The sequence below is a fragment of the Lissotriton helveticus genome, chromosome 10 (genome assembly GCF_964261635.1).
Source record: "Lissotriton helveticus chromosome 10, aLisHel1.1, whole genome shotgun sequence".
NCBI classification, from domain to species: domain Eukaryota; kingdom Metazoa; phylum Chordata; class Amphibia; order Caudata; family Salamandridae; genus Lissotriton; species Lissotriton helveticus.
The window spans coordinates 351,003,401-351,027,498 of NC_136071.1; the positions used below are offsets into that span (position 1 = coordinate 351,003,401).

Below are 24,098 nucleotides of genomic sequence, written 5' to 3' on the forward strand. Positions count from 1 at the left end.
CAAGTACTCTGTTTCCTAGAAACGATACTTCCCCTTATTTTTTGTGTATCTATCAGTATCTCAACTGTTACTTGAAAACATTCTATAATGGCAATCGAAAGGGGTATGTATGCCCCCCAAGAAAATAATTCTTTTTAAAAATTTACCACCCCTTTGGTTGTGGTTTGAATTTAACATCCTAATTAAACCACCCCTGTAGTTAACCCGCCTAGCAACTGCTCAAAAAGTAATTTTGTGAATATGAATCTGTGCGTGGATTTATCCAATGTATGAGTTGTTGGAGATAGATGGCTACATTTGAAAAGAGGACATGAAATTTTGTATATATGGTTAAAATTGCATAAAGGTTAAAATGTCTTATCATAATTAAAAAAGTTAAATGATTCCTGTTTTTTGGATTTTGAGTAAAAATGGAAGTAGTACACAAGAGTAATAATTTGATAAAATTGTAAATAGTTTAGAATAAACTGTGGAGTATGTTGAAGGTTTTTGATAACATGTGCTTATATATGCTTTTTTTTTTTTATGCACATTTTAGTGTACTTGTGTGGCTCCTGACGAAGGCGTTTGTTGGAACGCCGAAACGCGCGTCGAGAGACTATATGATGTCATGCCACTTTGTTTGAAATGCTTAGTAACAATTAATCTGAGTTTTTAATATAATATGATTTATGAAATATAATTGTCATTTTTAGTTATGTGTTTGTATAGGTATATTAGGTAGTCCTTATATATAGTATCCTTTCACATTATTGTGTATGATTTTTTGATTTGTCCTATTGTCTTTGTGTACAAAATATCATGTTTTTTAGATATGCAAATTTTTTAATTAATAAATGTTGAGTCATTGACAAAAACAATTATTTCGAATTTTTAACTAATACCTATCTTGAGAGTTATTACTTGCTTTTCATGAGGTTCCTCTGTAGCTATTATATAGTGACTAAAGAATTCCAATATATTTACTGTCCCTGTAACTGGAGTTGACAACGCCAAATCAGGGGGTCCTTGTTTGTTTAACATTAAGATTTCCCACAGCTTGTCTGTGCAGGGCCGTACGTCTTTATTACTGGGTATTGTCCCATGTATCACAAATTCTCTTTTTACCTTTGAATTGTATTTCTTGTTGTGTTTTTGAGCATTTGTTAGTGTACATTTTCCCTGTTCTAAAGTAAAAATTGCGTAGATAAGAGGTTTTCCATATACTGGTATAAATGGCCAATCTTAAAACGTTTGGGTTTACAGACGAATTTGCCACTCTGGTTGGTATTTCAGCTCCCACGAGTGGTACCAATTCTAGTATTAGAGCCAACGATGACAGCAAAAAATTAACTGAACTTAAAAAGAAGTTAATTCGCATGGAAGCGCATGGCGAATTCATGCTGGCGTATTTAAGAACAGGTATAATCCCTAATGGCCTAAAAGTACGTATTACTCCTGGTCTGTTTGTGCATCATAGACCATTTTTAGAAAAATGGAGTCTTATTGCAAATAGGTGCTCGCGTGACCTGATGATCCTGATTGTGGAAACATCTAAACATCTAGCATTAGAAATTAAAACAGAAATAGAAGAGTTAGAAAATAAACTTAGACAGGATGAAGGGGTAGATGAGGCAATGAGAAAAATAGCTGAATGCAATAAAGATCTTGAATCTTTCATAACCTACCTTAATAAGCGAAAAACTGACAAGTTAAATAAAGATAAAAGATACTATTCTGAAGAATCCACATATCCTTACCTTGGCAAGGATTTTTATCAACAAAACCATTACAGGGATGAAGTGAGGAACATACAACAGAGGGTAAATAATTTTACTGAGACATCTGATTCCGAAAATGAAAGTACTAGTGGGAATTATTACGAACCTGATGGTGGGTTTAATTCCTATCCTGGACCTCGACCACCCCAGCGCCCTTTTTTGTCCAACAGGGGGCCTCGTCGGGGCCGCCCCAGAGTGAGATTTCAGGGGCAGGCTCAGAACAGGGGGAATTTTCACAACCCTCAACAACAGCAAATACAACATCAGCAGCAGCACCAACAACATCTGCAGCAGGAACCACAGTTTATAAGAGAAACCAGGAACAGGCAGTATTGGGGCCAGTAGATACAATACCCATTTTCAATTTATCTTGTACAGAATTGGATCAATATAGTGTCTCTCTGTTATCTAGAGGACTTTCCTTTGTTCCACAGGCATATGCTAATACGTTTGAGTTATATAAGGATATCATATCTTTCTTTAGGAAGATCAGGCTTAGGAAGTTCTTTGAAGATAACAATACGAACAAAGAGGAAGAAATTAGACGAAGAGAGATAATGCTACCTTCCACCTTTAGTCCAGGACTAGAACAGCTAGGCCCTGAGGTGGCGGCGTTTGAATTAATAGTCCTACAGAAATTAGAAAGATCTCTCAAGTTTATTCCTAAACCTAAATATAACTTGAGTAAAGAGGAATCAGTAGCTCTAAAGACAATAACAGACAATAACGACTTGACTATAAAAGCATGTGACAAAGGGGGAGGAATTGTCGTTCTTGACTCAAAGAACTATGAGAATAGCATGATTACCATGTTAAACGACCAATCCACCTACGAGAAGATCAATACTAATCCCCTTAATAAGATTGTCAAAAAGATCCAGCTCCTCACGAATGAAGCCTTAGCTAGTGGAGATATTAACAGCAAGGAACATGAATTTTTAAATACAAATAAGAATAAAACAGCGTGTATCTATGGGTTACCCAAGATACATAAAAGTGTAGTGGACCCACCCTATAGGCCGATTGTATCAACTATTGGCACACCAACGGAGGCCCTCTCCAAATATGTGGATCACTTTTTGAGACCCCATATTAACAAGATTAAATCATATGTCAAAGACACTGGGCATATGATTAATAAAGTTGAAAATTTGGAATTCTTGCCCAATAGGGATATATTAGTAACAATGGACATTACATCCCTTTACAGCAATATCCCCATTGATGAGGCAATCAGAGCTACAGATCAATTTATAGACAAGCATAATATAATCTGCCCAAAGCAATTTTTGATTGACTGTCTGTATATAGTTTTGACAGAAAACATAATGGAGTTTGGTGAACTTCTTTATCGTCAACTTAGAGGAGTAAGCATGGGTGCCTCAGTTGCACCATCTATAGCGAACATATATATGTCCGTATTTGAGGACAGGTTTGTGGACAACGAGGTGGCTCCATTCTTCGAGTCTATATCCCATTGGTCCAGATACATAGATGACATTTTCTTTATCTGGACCAATGGGATTGACTCGTTGTTGGAATTTTTAGAATGGATTAATCTGACAGACACGAACCTGCAATTTACTGCCCAACACAGTACTAGCCAAGTGGAATTCTTGGACCTACTGATTCGTGAAAATAATAGTAAATTGGAGGTAGATCTTTTTGTAAAAAGTACAGCTCGTAACACGCTGTTACATTTTGATAGCTTTCATCCAAAAAACCAACGTGAGAGCATTCCTTTTTCTCAATTTTTAAGAGTGCGTAGAAATTGCACCAACCTCGTAGACTTTGACGAACAGGCAGCAGTGATGCGTAAGAAATTCCTGGAACGGGGTTATCCCCACAGATTAGTTAGGAGTTCCTACAAGAGAGCTCGGTTTTTTGACCGGGATTCATTATTGAATCCCAAAGAAAAAAAGTCAAAGGATCAATTGGTCTGTATAACTACACACTCAACATTGAATGAACGTGTACGCCAGATAATTAATGCTAATTGGCATGTTTTAAACTGCAATCCCACTTCCCATTGCAAGCTATCTAAACCAATGTTCGCCTATAAAAGAAACAGAAATTTGAAAGATAAGATTGTCCACTCTAGATTCAATTCTAAATCGTCAAATAGAATTTTGAATCAAAGATCTCTGCTGACCAATATTCCAGTACGAGGAACTGTGAAATGCTCCTCTTGTAAATCCTGTACCAGTGTTATCAGTGGGGAATCCTTCACACATAATGGATATACAGCGAGAGAAAACGACATTTGGAACTGCAAAACTACAAATGTAGTTTACTTCCTGATATGCCCGTGTGGCTTGGGTTATGTTGGAGAGACCAGCAGATCTGTCCAAACACGCATGACAGAGCATAGATCTGCTGTGAGAACTCAGAAACTTACAGCTCCCCTAGTCAAACACTTTTTAGAGAGCAACCACAAACCTGAGGACTTCAAATGGCGTATCCTCGAAAAGATAAGAACACCTGATAGTAAAGGAGGATGCGCCATTAGGAAGAAAAGAGAAGTCTTCTGGATATTTGTTTTTAATACTCACAAGATAGGATTGAACTGCGATATCCCTTGGGAAAATGCCATTATATAGGGACTCAATATTAATCTAGAGCTTGTAGCTGTTAATTTTTTTAAATAATCAATACGTCAAGTATTGTGGAGTTTTTATATATGAAAAGTGTTGCTAATATAGGTTGGTAAGGTAATTAATTTTTATTTACATTTTTCCTTCTTTTGGGATAATTATGGTTAATGTAGGCTGTGATATCTTATTTTTATATAACCTCCGCAGTAGATTGTCATAAACTAATTCAGTTGCGAATGACACACTACTAAACATAGGAAAAGATGGCATTAGATGTATTGTTGGAATCCCTTATATATGGATTCTATATTACAGCGACCATCTAGAGAGTACTGTCGCTTTAAAACAGATTGACCACAATCGCCTACCGTTTGAATCCCTCAGATACGGGTTCCGAAATATAGTAATCTTCCGGATAAGACTATCACTTTAAAACACAGTGACAACCAGCAACGGCCTATTGGCTGATTGGGTCACATGGACCGATTTGATTCCTTTGCGCGCGGGAAAGCTCAATAAAAGAGACTGGTCTGTGTTGCGCAGCTAGCATCAGACATAACGGTCGGGAGACGCCGTCTTAGAAAATCTGGCAGCCCCGCCGAGCCCTTGAATCATCCGTTTTTCGGGTAAGAACATTAAAGAAAACGCCAGGCGCCATGTAGATTAGATGTGGGTAGCTTGGAACAGATAAAATAAAGGGAATATTTAATAGGATTGTTTTATATGTTTTTTTAGGGAATAGCGGTATATATCCGGATTTAAGGACCTACCCGACAGGCAAGCCTAATACAGGAATTTACGCCTGCATGTTCCCGCCGTGTATCATGAGAGTCCCTGATAATCATTTTTAAACTCCATTGATAACTGAAATACGGCCTAGCAAAATAAAATATTGTAAGTATAAGTAACCTCTTCACAAAATCTAAAAGAGTTTGGAATAAGATAGGCCCTTTGAAAGAGTGAAAATGGTTTCTTTCGTTTCATCTTTTCAGTAGTGGAGAGGACATTGTATCGTAAAACGTCCTTGAAATTGGCTAAACCTTGAAAAGCGGTGAGACAATGTTTCAGCTAAATAAATGAAAGTAAGTGCAACTAACATTCCTGTAAAAGCGAAGCTGATGGTTGAAATAAATAGATATCAGGAAGTAATTACAATGATATTTGTTTCATTAACAGCTAGAATATCTATAGAAACCTCCGGTTGTTCATCAGTATACGAGAGACGAACTACATATCTAAGGAAATCTCTCGTATTAACCGGGAATTTTTAAATTTGGTAAGCGCCCCTATCCTGAAATGTGGTTTAGTTTGGACGGTGTATCATAATTAATTAAGGAAAAGGAGAACGCGTTTTCCTGAATCTGTACTGTATATACAGGTGGATTTATAAACCATGCTAACCTAGCAGTCGTTGGATAATTTGTATTCAGTGCATCAAGCATTAGCCATTTCTAAATGAATACCAGCTTGTTTTAACCGTATAGAGCGATTGCCATTATAGAATGTTTTCAAGTAACAGTTGAGATACTGATAGATACACAAAAAATAAGGGGAAGTATCGTTTCTAGGAAACAGAGTACTTGGAGATTGGTTTAAGGGAAAGGGGTATGTATGCCCCCCAAGAAAATAATTCTTTTTAAAAATTTACCACCCCTTTGGTTGTGGTTTGAATTTAACATCCTAATTAAACCACCCCTGTAGTTAACCCGCCTAGCAACTGCTCAAAAAGTAATTTTGTGAATATGAATCTGTGCGTGGATTTATCCAATGTATGAGTTGTTGGAGATAGATGGCTACATTTGAAAAGAGGACATGAAATTTTGTATATATGGTTAAAATTGCATAAAGGTTAAAATGTCTTATCATAATTAAAAAAGTTAAATGATTCCTGTTTTTTGGATTTTGAGTAAAAATGGAAGTAGTACACAAGAGTAATAATTTGATAAAATTGTAAATAGTTTAGAATAAACTGTGGAGTATGTTGAAGGTTTTTGATAACATGTGCTTATATATGCTTTTTTTTTTTTTTTTTTTATGCACATTTTAGTGTACTTGTGTGGCTCCTGAAGAAGGCGTTTGTTGGAACGCCGAAACGCGCGTCGAGAGACTATATGATGTCATGCCACTTTGTTTGAAATGCTTAGTAACAATTAATCTGAGTTTTTAATATAATATGATTTATGAAATATAATTGTCATTTTTAGTTATGTGTTTGTATAGGTATATTAGGTAGTCCTTATATATAGTATCCTTTCACATTATTGCGTATGATTTTTTTATTTGTCCTATTGTCTTTGTGTACAAAATATCATGTTTTTTAGATATGCAAATTTTTTAATTAATAAATGTTGAGTCATTGACAAAAACAATTATTTCGAATTTTTAACTAATACCTATCTTGAGAGTTATTACTTGCTTTTCATGAGGTTCCTCTGTAGCTATTATATAGTGACTAAAGAATTCCAATATATAAACTGTATTTGTACATTGTTATGAACATAGCTAAAGAGGAACTAATGCTAGTGAACAAAGGTCAGAGTACATACTATGAATACAGTAGTGACCATCTAATGATGATGAAAGTACTAGTTAAAGATTGCTAGGATATTCGCCCAGCAGCATAGTTACCTCAGGGAGTGTCACTGAAATGCTATAATCAGCAGAGAGGGTAGCAAAAAGCATCAGGCTAGCAAATGGAGTATCATATCAGTGAAAACACTGCACTGAAACTGAACCTTCTTAATGGTCATGAAAACTACTTTTCTTGAAAAAAGAGGAACTTGAAACCATCAAACCACAGGAGTTGCCCACACTGCACCATGGACGTCAATTCGCCAAAATGCCAGGGGTAGTGGAAGTTACTTCACATGCCCCTTGGCCTTCACTTTCACTCACATATACATATTACTATACATACACATGCATTCACAAACACACACACACACACACACACTCACACATACACTCACTCTGCCTGCAAAAAATATTTTTACTTACCTCAGCTGTCAGGGAAAGTCATATTCCAGCTATTTGTACTTCATTTTTAAATAAACTAATAGTGAATAATGTAATCTTATTCAATATTAGTGTAATAAAAAATTGACAAAAAACGAGAAAAGTGAGGCCCCCACCAACGTCATCAAGGACGAGCGGCTTCTGTGCCTGGCACTGATTTTGCCACTGCTGACGCTAGTGGGCGCAAATACGGTGCCAGGGGTCACAAGGGGTATGTATGCCAGCGACCATTGACGACCTATAAATGACGCTCATGCAATGCACCAAGCAAATAAGTGTATCATGCAAGTCCAACCTTCTGAGCAGGGCTTTGAAGCGTTTTCAACCCAAAATGTATTTTTTCATCGGGGCAAACCATTGATTTTGCATAATAGGTTACCAAATATATATTTTTTTTAAACATAGATTTTACAGGCAGTTATAGAAGACAAAATATTTGGAAACATTGGGGTTTGGTACACTACCCAGGAGCAGAAACTTACCAAAGCAGCAAATCATAGATGTACCTATAAGATACCTGTGTTGTGAATGCTTGTGACTGTTTTCCAGGACAAGTGGGCTGAAGATCCATCTGCCCAACGAGCCCAGAAGGAAGCCCACTGTGCATCCATCAAACCCAGACTCAACTTTTATTTCAAAGCCATCTGTATGTTGGTAAATTTCAGGTTCACTAATACACACTGCCGCTTAGCTTTCAGGGGTGTTCTGCAAAAGGCAGACGTACAATATTTCGGTTTTAGTTTCATGCTTACCTTGGAAGTAAGTGCTAAATTGTTTTGGAAGAATAGCTGGTACAAACTTGTATTTGTTCCTCTCTTTCATGCTCACAATTTCCCTGGAAAAATAAAAAGAGACAGGGCTATGTTAGCAGCAGGAAGTGCAAGAGGAACTGTGACTATCAAGGAACAGCATTCCTGTTGCATCCATGACCAAGAATGCGCCCTATGGACAACACCGAAGAAGTGCATTGAGCTGGGGATAGTCCGTTCACCCGTCGCTATCTTCACAGATCAGCCTTTTGAGATGTATGAGGTGAAAAAAGATCTCCCATCAATTCTATATGATTCAGGTGGAAATAACAGACATCCCAGCAGAAAGAACATCTCATGGACAAAATGTACAGACTGCAATTGTGAACTTCCCCCGCCTGCCTGCCTTCCCCCAATCGGGGTTTTCCCTCTTTTACATAGTCCGCTAACAGGTGATCCACTGGGTCTCTAACAACCATTGGAGTGGGGATAAAGGCATTTTTTCTGAATTTTCCCATCCGGAAAGAACCAACAAAGTGTCATGGTCAGAAATTCTCTGGTACGATAACTAATGGGGTGGAAGCCATCTAAGGGTCACCAGAGAATGAAGCCATGGACCCGACACTTCCATTTGTAAATTATATATCTGCCACTCAATGCTTAGGTAAAATGTCCAAGCTGTGGATTCATTTAAGAATTGTTTTAGGATTCTCAAGTGGTTGTAGCAGAGTCAAGGTGCGTGTCATGCCATTTCTTTGGACATCAGTTGAGCTCAAGGTCATGTAATGTCCCAGAGGTAAAATTGTGTGCATTGTCACTACTACTACAACCGTGCTTTGTTTAAATGAAACCAACAGTCCCTGTGCATTTTGACAGATTTACTAAAATAAGGGGGTGGGTCATGGTGTTAGACATGCAACTCCCAAATTCAGAAAGAAGGATAATTGTGCCAGAAAAATGTGGGTTAATTTTGAAGATGACTGTAGTACAGTGAAATATGTCTATTTTTTCATCATTTTAGTGATTATGTCAAAGGCTCACTTCTTTCTGAATCTAGTTTCGCTATGGACAACCAAAGGTGGACAGTTTGTGTAATCTTGTTCTGTTCCACTTCTCTTCCACTTCCACTTCTAACCATTGAGCCACACTTAGTGGAGAAGTGTGGCTCAATGGTTAGAGCGGCAGACCCTGATGCAGAGGTCTAGCCCGTGACCAGGGTTCAATTCCCTGCCTCAGCGGGTCTTGGGCTCAAAATTCCACGGACCTGATAATTCTCGCCTCGTGCCTATTCCAATCATGGAGTCCCACTCTGCAACTCTGGGCAATAGCTTGCTTAATCTCCACAACGGCCCCCACAACGCTAAGGATGCCTGGCCGCCACCTTGGGGGTGCCCAGGAGTGGACACCTCACAGGGAAAGTCAGGATGGGTTCCACAGCGGTATTCGTACAAGCGCCTTGAGACCCTTGCGGGTGAGTAGTGCGGTATACAAGTATCAATTTCATTCTGCGTCTATACTGAGGACCGTGCCCACATTCTAACATTCACAGAAACCGCTGGAAGTGATTCAGTCCAAAGTGTGTGCTATACAACAACAAACCCCACCCGTTTCACACACTTACCCAGTGAGCTGCCGTCTCCACGTCTGGTAGGGATCAAACAGGCACTCGCACAGGTGCAATGCATAGATGGCGATGTTCTCAAACTGAGACAATGGCGGGAAGCCCTCTTTATGGCTGTGCTCTTTCAACTGCCGTACAGAATAAAAAGAATTAAGACTGTCACATACACTGCAATGTACCTCCCAAAACGCGACTACGCACCCCTTCTTGTTTTATGTTTAAAAGTGACCAACTGTATGCATCTGAAATGTATAAATCCTTCTTCCGCTACAAATTAACTATGTGTGACTTTGTACGTCAACATACTGAAATCTATTTGTATAGCAGGATTGCGGACTGTACTTCAAAGGGAATACAGGAGCAAAGTTGATGGCTCTCAAACAAGAAGAACAGTTGTATTGGGGTCTTTCTATCTTATTCATTCTTCTTAGGTGTATCCCTTTCTTGGTTCATGTTACCTTTTTCTTCCCTGGTTCTCCAGATCTTGTGCCTATTGCCTTATCTCACTCGTGCCTTTTGAGTGGGGGTTCAGATTTTGTTTGTAACGGAACGCAAGCTGAGGGGTTGGTCAAGGCACTGAAGTATTTTCAGAATAAACAATTCCACTAGTTTCTGGTCTCCTGACTTCTCAACAACAACCAAATTCTCATTCCCTGTTCCCCACTTGACCAAATTGTTAAATTGGCAATATTAAGCACTGTACATAAGTAAACCGGTAATTTCGTTCTAGTCTCTTGAAGTTCAGTCACATAATAAAACTAGATTTTTCGTTGCTAAAAGCATGGTAAGACATCTGCAAAACCGAGTACACTTTTGGCGTTCACATGATACTTGCAAACTATGCACGTAACCGATTGTCATTTTCTTGAATTCACAAACCACAAATTAATAAATTAGTGATAAAGTCTCCCCTGCCATACATTAGAAGGAGGCTGCAAGTTACTGAAGAGTTCCATAACCATTATAGAGGAAGGAACCCTAAGGCTGAGTTCCTTCATAATGTTATGGAACTCCACGGTGGACACCTCAGAGTTTATTACCCAGGGAGAGGAAGGCACTATCCTGGGCTGGAAGTGCACCCTGCCATTCGAACTGTAAATTGCTAAGTGTCTTTGAAGTGAGTGTGTGGATTTTGCTGAATGCTGGGGACTGGCAGCCTCTGTTAGAGATTCCTAATCGGGTGTCTTGGCTCTCAAGTGGTGGGCACTGCCATCCACCCATGTGCTTAGATTACAAGCACAGAAGTAGGTACACAGATTATATTTCCCCCTCATGGATTAGCAAGATTCTCCACGGCAATCCGGACCATGTCCCACCCCCCTCTCTTTTTCGTCTTCTTTCCGTACTTGGAAGTTGCAGATCTGAAATAGGCTGATGCCTCACATCTGAACCAACAAACAGGACTCATTTACAGCCTCTTCAATGTGCTAATGGCACATGAAGAAAAGAGAGAGATAAACCACGCAGATAGACGCTGCCATTATTCTGCAGGTGGGAATAAGGCAGGATATTAGGAAACAGGGCGGGGCTTCTGGCTACAGGAGAAAAGACCACTGTCTTTGTGCTCTGATTGGATAGGACAGGTTTGTAGGGAATGTTCCTTGTCTCTGACATCAGACCAAAACTGGGATAATAGTCTCATTTAGTTCTCTGTCCAGGGAGAAGTTTGGATCACTTCTGCAACTTCTGCTTAATCCACAAGCCAGAAAAGATTGCAGAGTGATGGTGGCACAGAATACCCAGAATGCAACTCTTTTAAATGAATCATAATACATATTTTTATTGCATGAATCGGCCTCTAGAGGTCAGCTGTACATTAGAGCTATAGCCTTCAAGAAATTAACTCACGTACTGGATAAAGTCTATGAATATGGCATGAGTTCTGAAACAGTCCATTTTTATGTGGTCTAGAGACAGCTTTAGCGGTCTTTCTAGCCTTGTAATTAAATAATGAATAAATAAAAAATACATGCATGCATTCATACAGAAAGGGGCTTTAGGCCAGCTCTCTTCGTCCATTGGTCAATTGTTATTCTCATTTGGCTACTGCCAATCATGGCAAAAAGCATGGGGTTTGATCACATGCACATACCTGTGTAAAAGATTGTGCTCTTCAGTGCAAGGACTGGTAGGCCAATAATTTACTTTTCAATGCTTTTTTTGCTTTCCAATCTTTATCATTGTATTAGTCATCCTTATGTATTTAAACTATGCGTTTTAGTTACAATATTTCCAGGCCCATATTACCTTTCTTAGATCAATAAAAATCATATTTTCCTGTGATGTGCATTGTAACTAAAAGGATTTATATTGCTAGTAAGCCCCCGCACAGTCCTATTAAAATTTTATGCAATGGTTATTTTATTTAAATTTAACATTTTCACTTCAAGACTAGATTAATTAAGACCTTAACAATATAGCACATTGAACCTACATTAAAAGAAATTGAATTCGGGGAGACAAGGGATATAAAATTATTATGGTTAACTTGTTATTAATAAAATTGTTTAAAGTCAATTGCCATTTAGTCAAAGTGCAGTGCACTGTGCATTGAAATTAATAGAGCTTGAGTGGCATATGTCCATCACGATCTTGTGATATCAAAAAGATAAAATGTGTGTTTTACAGTCAGCAGTCATCACATGAAGGATCATATTATTGGGATCTGCTGGAAAATAAAACCAAGTGCCATGTGCCTTTTATTGATCAGTGATCATCACTGCACTTAAGTGGGTTCCTTTAAGCTGATCCTGCACCACCTTGAAGTATTTGCGGATTTAGGCCGGTTCCAAGGGGACCGCTGTGGTAAATATCCAGGTCGTGACATCACTGCAGGTCCTTAAGCCATGGTTTAGAAAGATTGGCTTTAGTAACATCTGCCTGGAGTGGAGTAGTGACGGGCAGCAGCAAAGTAAGTGAGGGAAAGATTCAAGTTTGTAGTCACACAGCCTGCACTTCGCTATATTCGAAAGGATCAACCAGTTTGAATTAAAGTCTTTAATTTGTGGTGTGATCATCCTGGCAGCCACATTTAGAGTGCCGCAAGCTTTCCAAATTAAACAACTAAGGTATGGCTGTGGTTTTAGCCCGACCTGGTGTTCGTTGTAATACGAGGCTGCCAAGGCTTGTGAAAATGAGATAGCCTTGATATTTTCAGCAAGTTTCGAAAGGAATCTTGTCTGTTTCTTCAGTATGTAATTCACTACTGTGTGAAGAAGCAATGGAGAATTTAATACACTTAAGTCAATTTGGAGGGCATCTGCTGATGCCATTAAATATGTTCCCCAGGGGCTATTTTTGGTTTTGAATATATTTTGAAGGACAAATTTTAAAGTGCCGTGCATGGCCGAGATGTATCTATGACAGTGATCCCCTGGTGTAGTGTGGCAGCCTAAACACTCTTTTGTAGGCTTTTAGATGTAGTTTTTCCATGTTTTTGATGATGAAAAGTCCAGGGAAAGCCTCACTACCATTGGTGAGGGCGGATGGTAATGTGGCCCTGAGCACTTTTCGAATTGGTGCTGGAAAGGTCTTTTATTTCGAGGAAGGCATTCAATTGGCAAAGTCTGTTGATAATTAGTGCAGCCTTATCTTTAAGATGATTCAGGTGGGTTTTAAGTTCCCATTTGCCGACAGCCAAGTTCTCAAATAATTATACTATTTTGCTCCTGTTATTTTCAAGGGACCAAGCGACCAGTGACTATTGATTTGCATGTCCTTCCAAACGAGACCTCTTTTGTCTTCAAAGTATTAACTACCATCTTAGTTGTCATTTGTAGGTATGGAGGACGTTGAGGGCTCTCTGGATTCCTATTTTTGAATTATCAAGAACTATATCATCAGCGTATTGTAATCTTGGTTGTTCCTATTTTTGGGGGGAATTCTGTTTGTACTATTCAGTGATGTGGACATATCTGTCATATATAGGTTGAAGAGCATTGGGGCTAGAGCATATCCTTGTTATAGGCTTTAGTTAGTGTTGATCTTTTTTTTCATTTCAAGAATATAGGCACCACAGTTAGACAGATACCGTTTTTTAATTTATTTTTATTTTTGCTGTATTTGCTTGAAATAAAAAATAAATAAATAACCATTGCCCCAGTTTGCCCAGGCCAGGCCTACTGGCCTTGCCAATGCTTGTTTCATTTTCTGAAGCGGAAGGTGCACAGCTTAACAAAACGAGGCAGGACTAAGAACCCAAAGCAGCCCTGGCAATGTTGTCAGACCAGCCTCTAGGGAAGCACTGGCTAGCCCTGATGGCTGTAAACGCTTGCTTGCTGCTTTTTTTTTTACTGGGGGTCGATATTGCAGCACGGCTGCAAAACCAGATCCCAGTAACAAAACCAGCACAACCCTTCCAGCCTCCCAGGGAAATGCCCTGTGCCTGCTACGGCCAGTCCGGCCCTAGGCAAGACCATCTTACACTCTTCCACAATCCACTTCACTTCCAAATAACAGTTGACATCACAATTTCAAGCATGCAGCAGTGCCCTCCAGCTCTCAAGCGCAGCATTGCACAAACTGTGAGAGTATGAAAGTGGGTGCGGGTAACACCCCAATACTCACCCTGGATGTAGAAGCCGAAAGCACGTTAATAACTTCAAAAATGAAAAACGGTGTGCGATCCCCCTCCACATTCTCCAAATTTCTGTTAAAGAAAGAAAACAACACAAGTATTCAGGGGTCTGCTGGCCCGATTGAGATTTCAAGCTACAAAAATCCCCACACACTGATGTTCTGTAGCAGTGTTGACTGCCAGAGATGCGAAGGCGTGGTTTTGAGACCTAAAACTAATAATTCTGAACAACTACCCACACTCAAGAAGAAGAGGTTATTATAAATTACAACAAAGCAAATTAAAGAATAAAATAAGGACTGCGAAAAAAAACAATACACAACTACGCATGAAGGTGCCAGGAAAAAGCTGTTCGCTTCAAAACACCTACATTTATGACAACACCTAGATTTATGACAATAAAACCTGTTATTTAAAAGACAAAAGACAATTCAGCTTTTGGTGTGCATGTGATAAATGGAATTTCACCACTCTCTGTGCTCCAATTTTTCATAGCATTTTAATTGTTGTTACTATTATCAATAATATTATTACTATTTTAACCATCAATATTAAGGCACGATCAGCATGCGCATGCGTACCAGAGCGCGCCATGCCGAAACTTCAAGACTACGTCTTAGGAAACAAAAGTGTCATAAAATGTTTTATGGATGGACAAACCACTTTAGCAGAGGGAATACCATTTGCAGATGGCTGCCTGGACAACCAGGAGTGATGTCTGCCATCCTGATTACAAGAGTTCTGACATTAATGGTCGTTGATTGCAGTTTTCAGAAATGATTCTTCCTTCTTCTTAGAGACTGAGCTATCCCATCAAAAAATAGGCCCAGTGTACACAAAATATTTACATATATCGATTTTACTTGTAAGGTCATTCACATCCCGTTCTCCGCATGCACAATGATCAACTCTTATTTTCTCAACATTTAATTTTCTGGTCAACCGGACAGGTGTGTGGATATGATAAAGGTGAGACACTGATCTGGCACACCATGCCCCTAGGACAAGAGAGACAGAGGTTTCTAGGGCTATCATGATTACTGGGGTGTAAAGTAAGGATTTAGGCTAGTGCGGGACAATTCCAATCAGACTTTATCAAAGATGGAGGCCTGCCACTGCCAGTCTTTAGGCAGCCATATTAAAAAAGATGGTACACAACCCACTGGAAGGCAGGATTTACGATGTGTGTCATTGGGGTCAGGCGCGGCTCTAGGCTCATGGCGGCCCTGGGCAGCAAGCGTAGGTAGGGGGCCCCGGAAAAGGGGGTCCTGGCGGGGCGGAGCTCGGAGGCCAGTGAAGAGGGGGGGTCAGGGTGTTCAGAAGTGGAACAGAGCCGGAGGCCGCCAAATCCCTGCCAGGGGCCGCCACGCACATATGTATCCATCTTCAGAGGATTATTATATTAAGGATATATCTTGGCGTGGTGGCCCCTGGGGTTTGGTGGCCCTGTGCAGGTACACAGCTTGCACATGCCTAAGGCTGCCCCTGTTTTTGTAGTTGAACAGGAGATTTAGAACGAGATGACAATGTGGGATAGGAAAACACTCCCTTTGTGATTCATGGTATCCTAGCCTGGTACTGAAACCAAACAGCAGCTTTTAAGTAATAAGCTAATGGGAACCAAACCAACACACTCTTGAAAAGTACAAGTCATAAACTAGATAATGGGAGCTAGGTCAGGGTAACACAGTAACATACGCAGGAGATCTGGCAGTCCTTTGCTGTATTTATTTTTTGTATACCTGTAATGTAATGTTGCTTTTATATAACGCGTCTATCACTCCAAGGAGCATCTTGGCACTGAGAAAACCAGACGGATGGAAGGTGCTGGGTCAAACTGCTCATCTGGGTGGATGGTGGGTGGAAAAGGGCTGCACCATGCTTAGCGGGGTGGTGTAGTCGCAGCTTTTGGAATGCTGAGTAGACATCACACCCTGGTATGACTTGATTACATGACTACTTCACTTTATCTGGTGAATAAATATTCCTTACAAAACCTCAGATCACTCTCACAGTGCTTCTCGTCGGGCCTCATCTACTCAACTCTCAGAATGTTCCATGTCCTAGTCTGGAGAAAATGCTCCCAAGTGAAAGAAGTCCTACGCGTATAGATCAGCAGAGGCGCAGTGGGCAAGGCGACTGATTACATTTCAAGTTTTCTCCATTTTCATCTTGAAGTCTTCGTCCAGTACATTTGAACTGTTCTTAGGTCTGCCTACCTAACTGGTGATTTCAAGGGAAGGGTGTGACCTGCATGTAGTGCTGTAATCAACTGTGGGAAGATTGCCTGATCTGCTAGTAACCAATAGCCTGGGTAGCTACCAGTCAGATGTACCCACCCAATCCACTTGTGTTTCAAGCAATGATAGGCATTAAGAATGAAATAAGATCCCACTTGTTTCTGTTCTCTCGAGTACCAACCAGTTATCTTCTTTGCCATCATTACTCAGGGGGAAACGGCCACTACAACGAAGCCGTTTCCACGAAATCCTTAACCACGCATGCAGTACAACGCATGCGTGGTTACTACTAAAGCCTTTACCACGCATACCTTTACTACGAGATTTGTAGTAAAGGCATATGTGGTAAAGGTAAAAAGTAAAAAATTGGGGGGCTTGGGGGGGTCTCCCCCCCCCCCCAAAAAAAAACTCACCAGAAGTCACGTCGGGATATGAAGATAATCAGCGTAGTTTAAGAGAAATCGGAAAAAAAATCTGTTTCCTCTTAACGACGTATGACGTCACCACGCAAGTATTCGAGGTAAAGGTTATGCGTGGAAAACGAATTCCGTTGTAACGCATGCGTGGTAAAGGCATGCGTTGCAACGGAATTCGTTGTAACGTCATACATTCTACTCAGGCTATCATCCTGTCGCTTACACACATTAATTTGCTTCTACGGAAACTGTGACATTTCATATTCAAATCCCATCAGATTGTTTCAGTTCAGGTTAATAAAAAATAATCAAGTTGACAATTCCTAACACCAGTTCACTGGAAGTGAAAAATATTTTGGAAAAAATATCAAAAAATGGTTTGTGACGAAGGGCTTCAAATTGTTATTTATTAATGTTTTAATGGAAGGCTGGTCAAAGTAGCCTTTTTCACTTTCCACTGAAGCTAAGAGAGGGTGATGGAGGGCCACCCAGAAGAGCTGCTGCTGCTGTGGCTCGGTTGTCCCATTTTAAAGGGAACATCATTATTTTAAATAAACAATTCAAGCATGATAAGGCAAACAAAAGAGCTTCCAAGGACCTCGTTGGTGGCTTTTCCTCAAAAAGCATTGACAATACCTATACGTAAGGTTGTTGTTGTACATTTCAAAGGCAAGACTGTGGTCGCAAAGGAGTTAATAATCTGCATTATTCAGTGGTTACTTACTGCGAGAGAACATCAATAAACTGTACCTTTCAATGAAAAGAAAAGAAAAAAAGAGCAAGGGCAGAACCGTGTCGTTGCCCTTTGTTGGAAATGCAAGCATTATCAATCATAGTACTGCTACAGCAAGTTAGTATGTATGGAGGGTAAAAACATATAATGATGACACGCGAACAAGTCAACACATATTGTTTGTTTAAGAAAATACAGCGTAATGACCAGTGAGTGAAAAACAGGGTGAAGTGAAGTAAAAACAGATGTTTAAAATAAAATCCTCCTTATATAAAATACTACATCTATGTCGACAGTTATTTGTATGTAAACATATCCCTGTAAGTGCAATAATCTGTCTGACCAGACGAGCGCCGACTCACAGTCTTCTCTATTTTGAGTAACAATTCCACTCCCTTGTCGGTTGGTTTGATTAGGATACCTTAATTCTAGTTTAGAGAAGTAAGTGCTTCCTTCCCCGTTTCGGTCAAATTAAAATCTAGGTATGGTTTGTCTTTGTTGGTGTGTATCACTGGTTGGTAAGCAGTGCACTGTAGCCTTTTTGTGGCTTCCTTACCATGGGTGCTTCGTCTGCCTGCAGAACCTGTTCATGACTTGGTTTAGTTTCTTGCACATAATTGTTTATGATTATAATTATGTATATGCTAAACAAAGGTATACAGGTATGTAAAATCTACCCTGCCTGGGGGGCACGATTAGCCGTGTTTGGCATACAGACTAATGTGTACCTTATTACTTGAAAAGCAAATTGTATATGATTGGGCCTGTGCCAATGCGTTCTTATTCATAGAATTGTAACTTATACATGGCTCAGCCTACCGAAGTCAGACACTAAGAGGTTGGAAATGTCGACTTTCCTCCTATTTTTTTGTCTGTTTTTCGTTTAGGTTCAAATATGTTTATTACAGTAATAACAGAGGGCAAGTTACATACTGTACCAGACAGAAAGTCAAACTGACGCAGCATTGCCCCCTTGAGACACAAACACATCTTAGGCTCAATAAGCCAACTATAGCCCATATACCATTCAGAAACCTAAACTCCAGGCCTCAAGGACCCCACTTGGGAGGAAAGAGAATAACACAGAGACAAAGAATGAAAGCATTCAACTATTCTTACCATAGAGAACTCTCCCGGTCTGCACCGACTCCCTAGTAAGAGAACCCACCAGCCTGTTACTGCAGTAGACCCACCCACAATAACCAATGTCTCAGCAAACCAAAAAAAAACCCTCAGGCATACCAGAGTTATCTGGTAAGTTGTTTAAAAACGCCTCAGCTGATACAAGTTGTAAAAATAGGTAACGCTTCCCTCCCTGCTACACTTCCAGGCACGCTTGATAATTCAGTGAGTTAGTCAGGCCCCTTAACACCTGTTTTTATGACCTGGCTTGACAGTGCAGTTTTCGCCAGACAATTATGTGAGCATCAATAGAGAGGGACTTTGGCTCCACCCACATGTTGCGAGCCACGAGTACATGTTTTGATAGGGCAAAAGTTGTCTGCTGCCGCAAAAAAGTGCTTGCCCTCCAACAGCTGTGATCAGTCTGTTTATTGATCCAGCTGCCTGACTTCCAGGGCACAGACATGCCAGTGTAATGCTGTTAAAGTGTCTTAGATAACTAGATCATTTATGGTGTTTTTCTATGGCAGCAGCACAGAAGGGAGGAGGGCAGTCATTACATTACCTGGATTTTTAGGTCTGGCTTGACTGTGCAACTGTTGTTTACCTTTTAACCTACACTATTATTATTCTATATTTCTTTGTTTCCAAACAAATACATGTTATTTACGTGTAATGCTTACCATTACTCTACAGCAGGGGTCTCCAACCTTTTCTGTAGTGAGAGCTACTTATGTTCAATAAAACAGAATAACAGCTACTAATATTATTAGTGCAGTATAATTTAAATTTCTTTATATGTATAATAATTCAACCAAGCAAAATCTTTCTAATTTAATAAGCTGGGCTGCACACAGGTGAGCTACTCAGTTAGCTCAAGAGCTACAGTAGCTCACAAGCTACTGATTGGAGACCCCTGCTCTACAACATGTCTTTAAAGCCAACCTAATGCCTCTTTCTTGATAGAGACAAGCTTCCTTTTGCTGGTTAATGTGCTCGTGCTGAGGTCTGGGAAGAACAGGAGGCAGCACCCATCCTGGAGAGTCATCTGCACTTTAGTGGCTGTCTATGAATTTTCTCTCTAGTCCAATGTCTTTAGAGAAGCCATTAGTCCAGCACCCACTGTAGGGTCATCAGTTTTCTTGGGGCGGAAAGACAAACAGCTGTGCACACCGTCTACAGGTCTGCCTACACACTGGAAGTCTCCACCAGTACTGACCCTTTGGAAATGCAATGTATACCTAGAATCCAAAGAAGGATGCTCCTCTGGAGATTGACCATCCTTTCAATCTTGTCCTCACAATAATACTGTTCTTAAAGGTCTGCAAATCCTGTGTCACTGTGTCCAATGCCGCAGTGCAGGCCTCCAGCCCTTGGAACCTTTGCACACACCCTGTGCTTTGCTTTTGGGGCGCCTCTAACTGGTAAGATGTTTACTTGCAGAGTGTCCTGCTGTAGGGGGCACCAGGGTTTTGCAAAGTGCCTCGACGTGTTTCGCACTACCGATCCAGGTGCCTTAGGTGAGGCGGGATGCAATGGGCAGTGGCCACAGTGTGCCATGTGATCATTCAACCAACTGCAGGAGTGTTCCCCTTCTGGGAGGCGTCCGCTTGGGCACACTTATAGAAGAAGGCAGACACGACTGTCAAAAATCTCACGAGAAGAGATTCTTGTTACCAAGACGGTAAATAAACTAGAACCAGACTTCTTGAGCCTTCTGTTTGGTCGTGCGGACATAATAGAGGTGAGAAAATATTCACAAAACACGGCAATACATCCTCTATGGAAGAACAGCAGGAGGGTGAAGTACTTACTATCAGTAGGGTTGAGATATAGGCCATCATCACTGATGCAGTGAGTAAAGATTTGGTGGAATCTTTAACAAAAATACAAATAATGATTATGGGGATTATGATGATCAAGTAGCAGGCACAAAGGAGAAGTATGTTCAAGGTCCCCGTTTGCAAATCAGAAGTGTGTTGGGTTTCCATCTAAGAAGGTGGTGCAGGATGGCTTCTTAGCCCAGTACAATGCACCTATGTTGGATAACTTGCTGTTAATGAAGTGGTAAGGAATATGGGCCTAGATGTAGGTAATAGCAAATTACCGAATGGTAAATACCGAATTTTACCGATTCGGTATTTACTAATCGGTAATTGCTATGTAGGTAAAAAATTTGGTAAAAATACCGAATCGGTAAGATTCGGTAATTACCGATTCGGTAATTACCGAATCAGTATTTGCCATTGATTCCTATGGGCATTGAAGCCCATAGGATTCAATAGCAAATACCGATTCGGTAATTACCGAATCGGTAAAATTACCGATTTTACAAGGGGGACAGGGTGTCACTTTGACACCCTGTTGCACCCCTGTTTCTGGCTTGTGTGCCATGTGACACACATACATGCCCTTAGGGCATGTCTGTGTGCCACATGGCACAGGTGTACATGCACAGATGTGCATGTACACTGGAATTCGTTATTTACCATGGAATACTATTCCATGGTAAATAACGATTCGGTAAGGGCCTGTGGCACTGATTACAGTGCCACCTACATATTGATTTACAGAATTGGTAAATTTACCGATTCGGTATTTTACCGATTCTGTAAATTTACCGAATCCGTAAATATACCGATTCTGTAACATTAAGGCCACCTACATGTCAAATCCCAAATACCGGTCGGTAACGGCCGAAATCGGCCGTTGCCGACCGGTATTTGGCGACCTACATCTGGCCCATGGTACTTGAAGAGTGGAACGGTATTGATAAATAATTTTTTTTCATGATTTCTGTCAAAAAGATGGCCAGTGAAGGATTCTTAAACAACCTTTCCACAGATGCTGTAAGGGAATTCAATTGGGCGAGTATGGCATCTTCATCTTCTTTAGCATCCGAAGAATCCACCTTGCCGGATGCAATAGACAAAAACGTTGAAAGATTATTAAGGATTATAATCAGGCTCTTATTTTTCCTTTGAGGGTGGCAACCTATGAAGCATATGTGGGCCCAGTCCTTACTAAAAGACTTACATTTGGTTTTCGACTATCTTCAGGAGGGGAATAACACTGCAGGTATTTTAGGGAGTATGGAACATTTATCCCAGCTCCTGTGTGATGTATTGTTTAATATGTTATGGCCCTCTTCTACATCTGTGGGTACAGGAATATCAGGAAGAAGACTTCTGCCGCTAAAATTGTGGAAGTTGGCCCCTTCAGAGGGCTGTCTAGTTCAAAAACTTCCATTTTGGGGCAATACGCTATTTGATTCACAACTGAATGATTTAGTTCACAAGTCACCAGAGGAAAATAAGATGTTGCAACCTTTAATACTCTTTAAAAGAAATCAATATAAGGGTTACAAGAGGGAAGACAATCCTTTTGTCACCGGGTTTAAGATTGGGGGCTGCAATGTAGGAAAAGTCCTGACTACAGACCTCTCATAATCAGCAAAAAAAACTCAAAAATCCTGACTACCAATGCATTTGTGTGTGTGTGGTGAAGGGGGGTGGGGAAGAAGCAATACAATAATTTTTTCCTCAGTGGGAAAAATATGTAAAAGACTATTGTGTCCTATTCGTCACAAGGAGTGATATGGAATGGAATGCAACCGTCCTCTTTCTAAACCTTGGTTGATATGAACTCAGTTACCATATGTCAAACTCAAGAAGAAAGCCATGTTAGCAGAGATCAAATACCTGCTAAACAAGGGAGTGATAGAGTCAGTCCTGAAGCAGAGTTGTATCAAGGCTTCTATTCAGTTCTTTTCTAGTTCCAAATGTAAATAGACACTATGGGCCAAACCTAGATTTAAAGATACTGAACAAATCTGTCCAGTATGTTCCATTCAAGATGCTCACCTCAAAGATAGTTATTCCCTTTAATTTTGAAAGAAGAGTTTTTGATAACCGTAGACATACAGGATGCTTACTTTCACGTGCCAATACATCCATACAGCCAAAGATACCTGCCATCTTTGAAGTGGAATCAGCTCATTAAGTTCATAGCTCTTCATTTCAGACTCTCATCGTCCCAATTGGTCTTCAAGAAGATAAGATTTTGGCTCAAGTAGGTGCAGCTTTGTAGTTGGAGGGGGCTCAGATATTTTCATATCTCTACGATTGGTTAGATATGAAAATATGATATGATTTGTCTGTTTTTTTTGTTGGTTTTTAATGCTAAGAAGATGGGGATGAGAGAGTGTCAAGTCTTGGAGCCCCTGGGTTTCCTAATAAATCTTCAAAAATCATAGAGCAGCAGAGCCCTTTTCGACACATGGAAAGGGGCGAGTGTTTCTTTCAGAGAAGATTGAAATTGCACAATTATCTCATCAACTAATTTTCCCAAAAGCTTCAGCTCATCTCTGGTTAACAGTAGAAGTGTTAATGGCTCCATGGCAGTGGTTGTTCATGGGCTTGAAACCATCGAAAACCTATGGGCAATCACTTGTTCGATCACTGGTCTCCAGTGTCCGTCTCCAGTGTCCCAAGATGCCATCCAGTTGGTACCTGTCCCATTAGAGATGATTTAAGGTTTCCAGTGGTAGCTGGTGCCAAAGAACCTACAGAAAGAAGGTCCAAAGTAGAGTCCTCTTCCCTTGAATATCTCCACAGACGCAAGCCTCTGGGAGTGGGGTGCAACTCTAGATTTGATGGAAATAAACAACTTTTGGGGACAGTCGGAGAGTTGGCAGAGATATGGTACAATCTTTAGTGGTTTGCTCAGTATATTGTGGAGAACCCATCCCTTAAAAGAAAAGACAACCAAGTAGTGCAATACTACATAAGTTGTCAAAGAAGAACAAGAAGCAAATCTCTCTCCTATCTGGCTAGCTCCATTTGTTCATGGTCAATGGCACATTTGCTTCACCTAATGACGGTGTATATTCAAGGGGAGGACAATATTCATGTAGACTAAGTCACAACATACCATTTTGCTAGTGTTTCATATCAGCCAACAGGCATTTTCAGATGGTGTTTGAGTACAGGGTGAGATCTATCTGCTTCCAGTCAAAAGCCATGCTCCATCACTTCTGTAAGGAGATCTGGTATCAGCAGCATGGAGAGGGTAGATGTTCTAGCAAGTCTATGGCTAGAGGAGTCATTCCATGATTTCCCTCCAATTGCCCTCCTCCCACAAACACTGCAGAAGATTTGGGGAGGAAGATTGTGAATAATTCTGAGAGCTCCTTTTTGATCCTGCAGACAGTGGTTCCTGACATGAAGGTTGCCATAAGTGCAGCCGCATGTTTTTTCCTGCTCCATCCCGA

The 24,098-nt window shown here is 40.3% G+C and overlaps 1 protein-coding gene across 1 annotated transcript in view; it reads right to left on the reverse strand.

Moving 5' to 3' along the window:
• The window catches only part of NBEAL2 (neurobeachin like 2), a 682,983-nt gene that overhangs the window by 273,171 nt on the left and 385,714 nt on the right, over window positions 1-24,098 (reverse strand). Inside the window, exons 4-6 of the mRNA XM_078662556.1 lie at window positions 14,306-14,387; window positions 9,740-9,867; window positions 8,122-8,204 (exon numbers count right to left, since the gene is read on the reverse strand). Of these exons, the coding sequence (XP_078518682.1) occupies window positions 8,122-8,204; window positions 9,740-9,867; window positions 14,306-14,387 (293 nt within the window). The remainder of the gene's footprint in view (window positions 1-8,121; window positions 8,205-9,739; window positions 9,868-14,305; window positions 14,388-24,098) is intronic.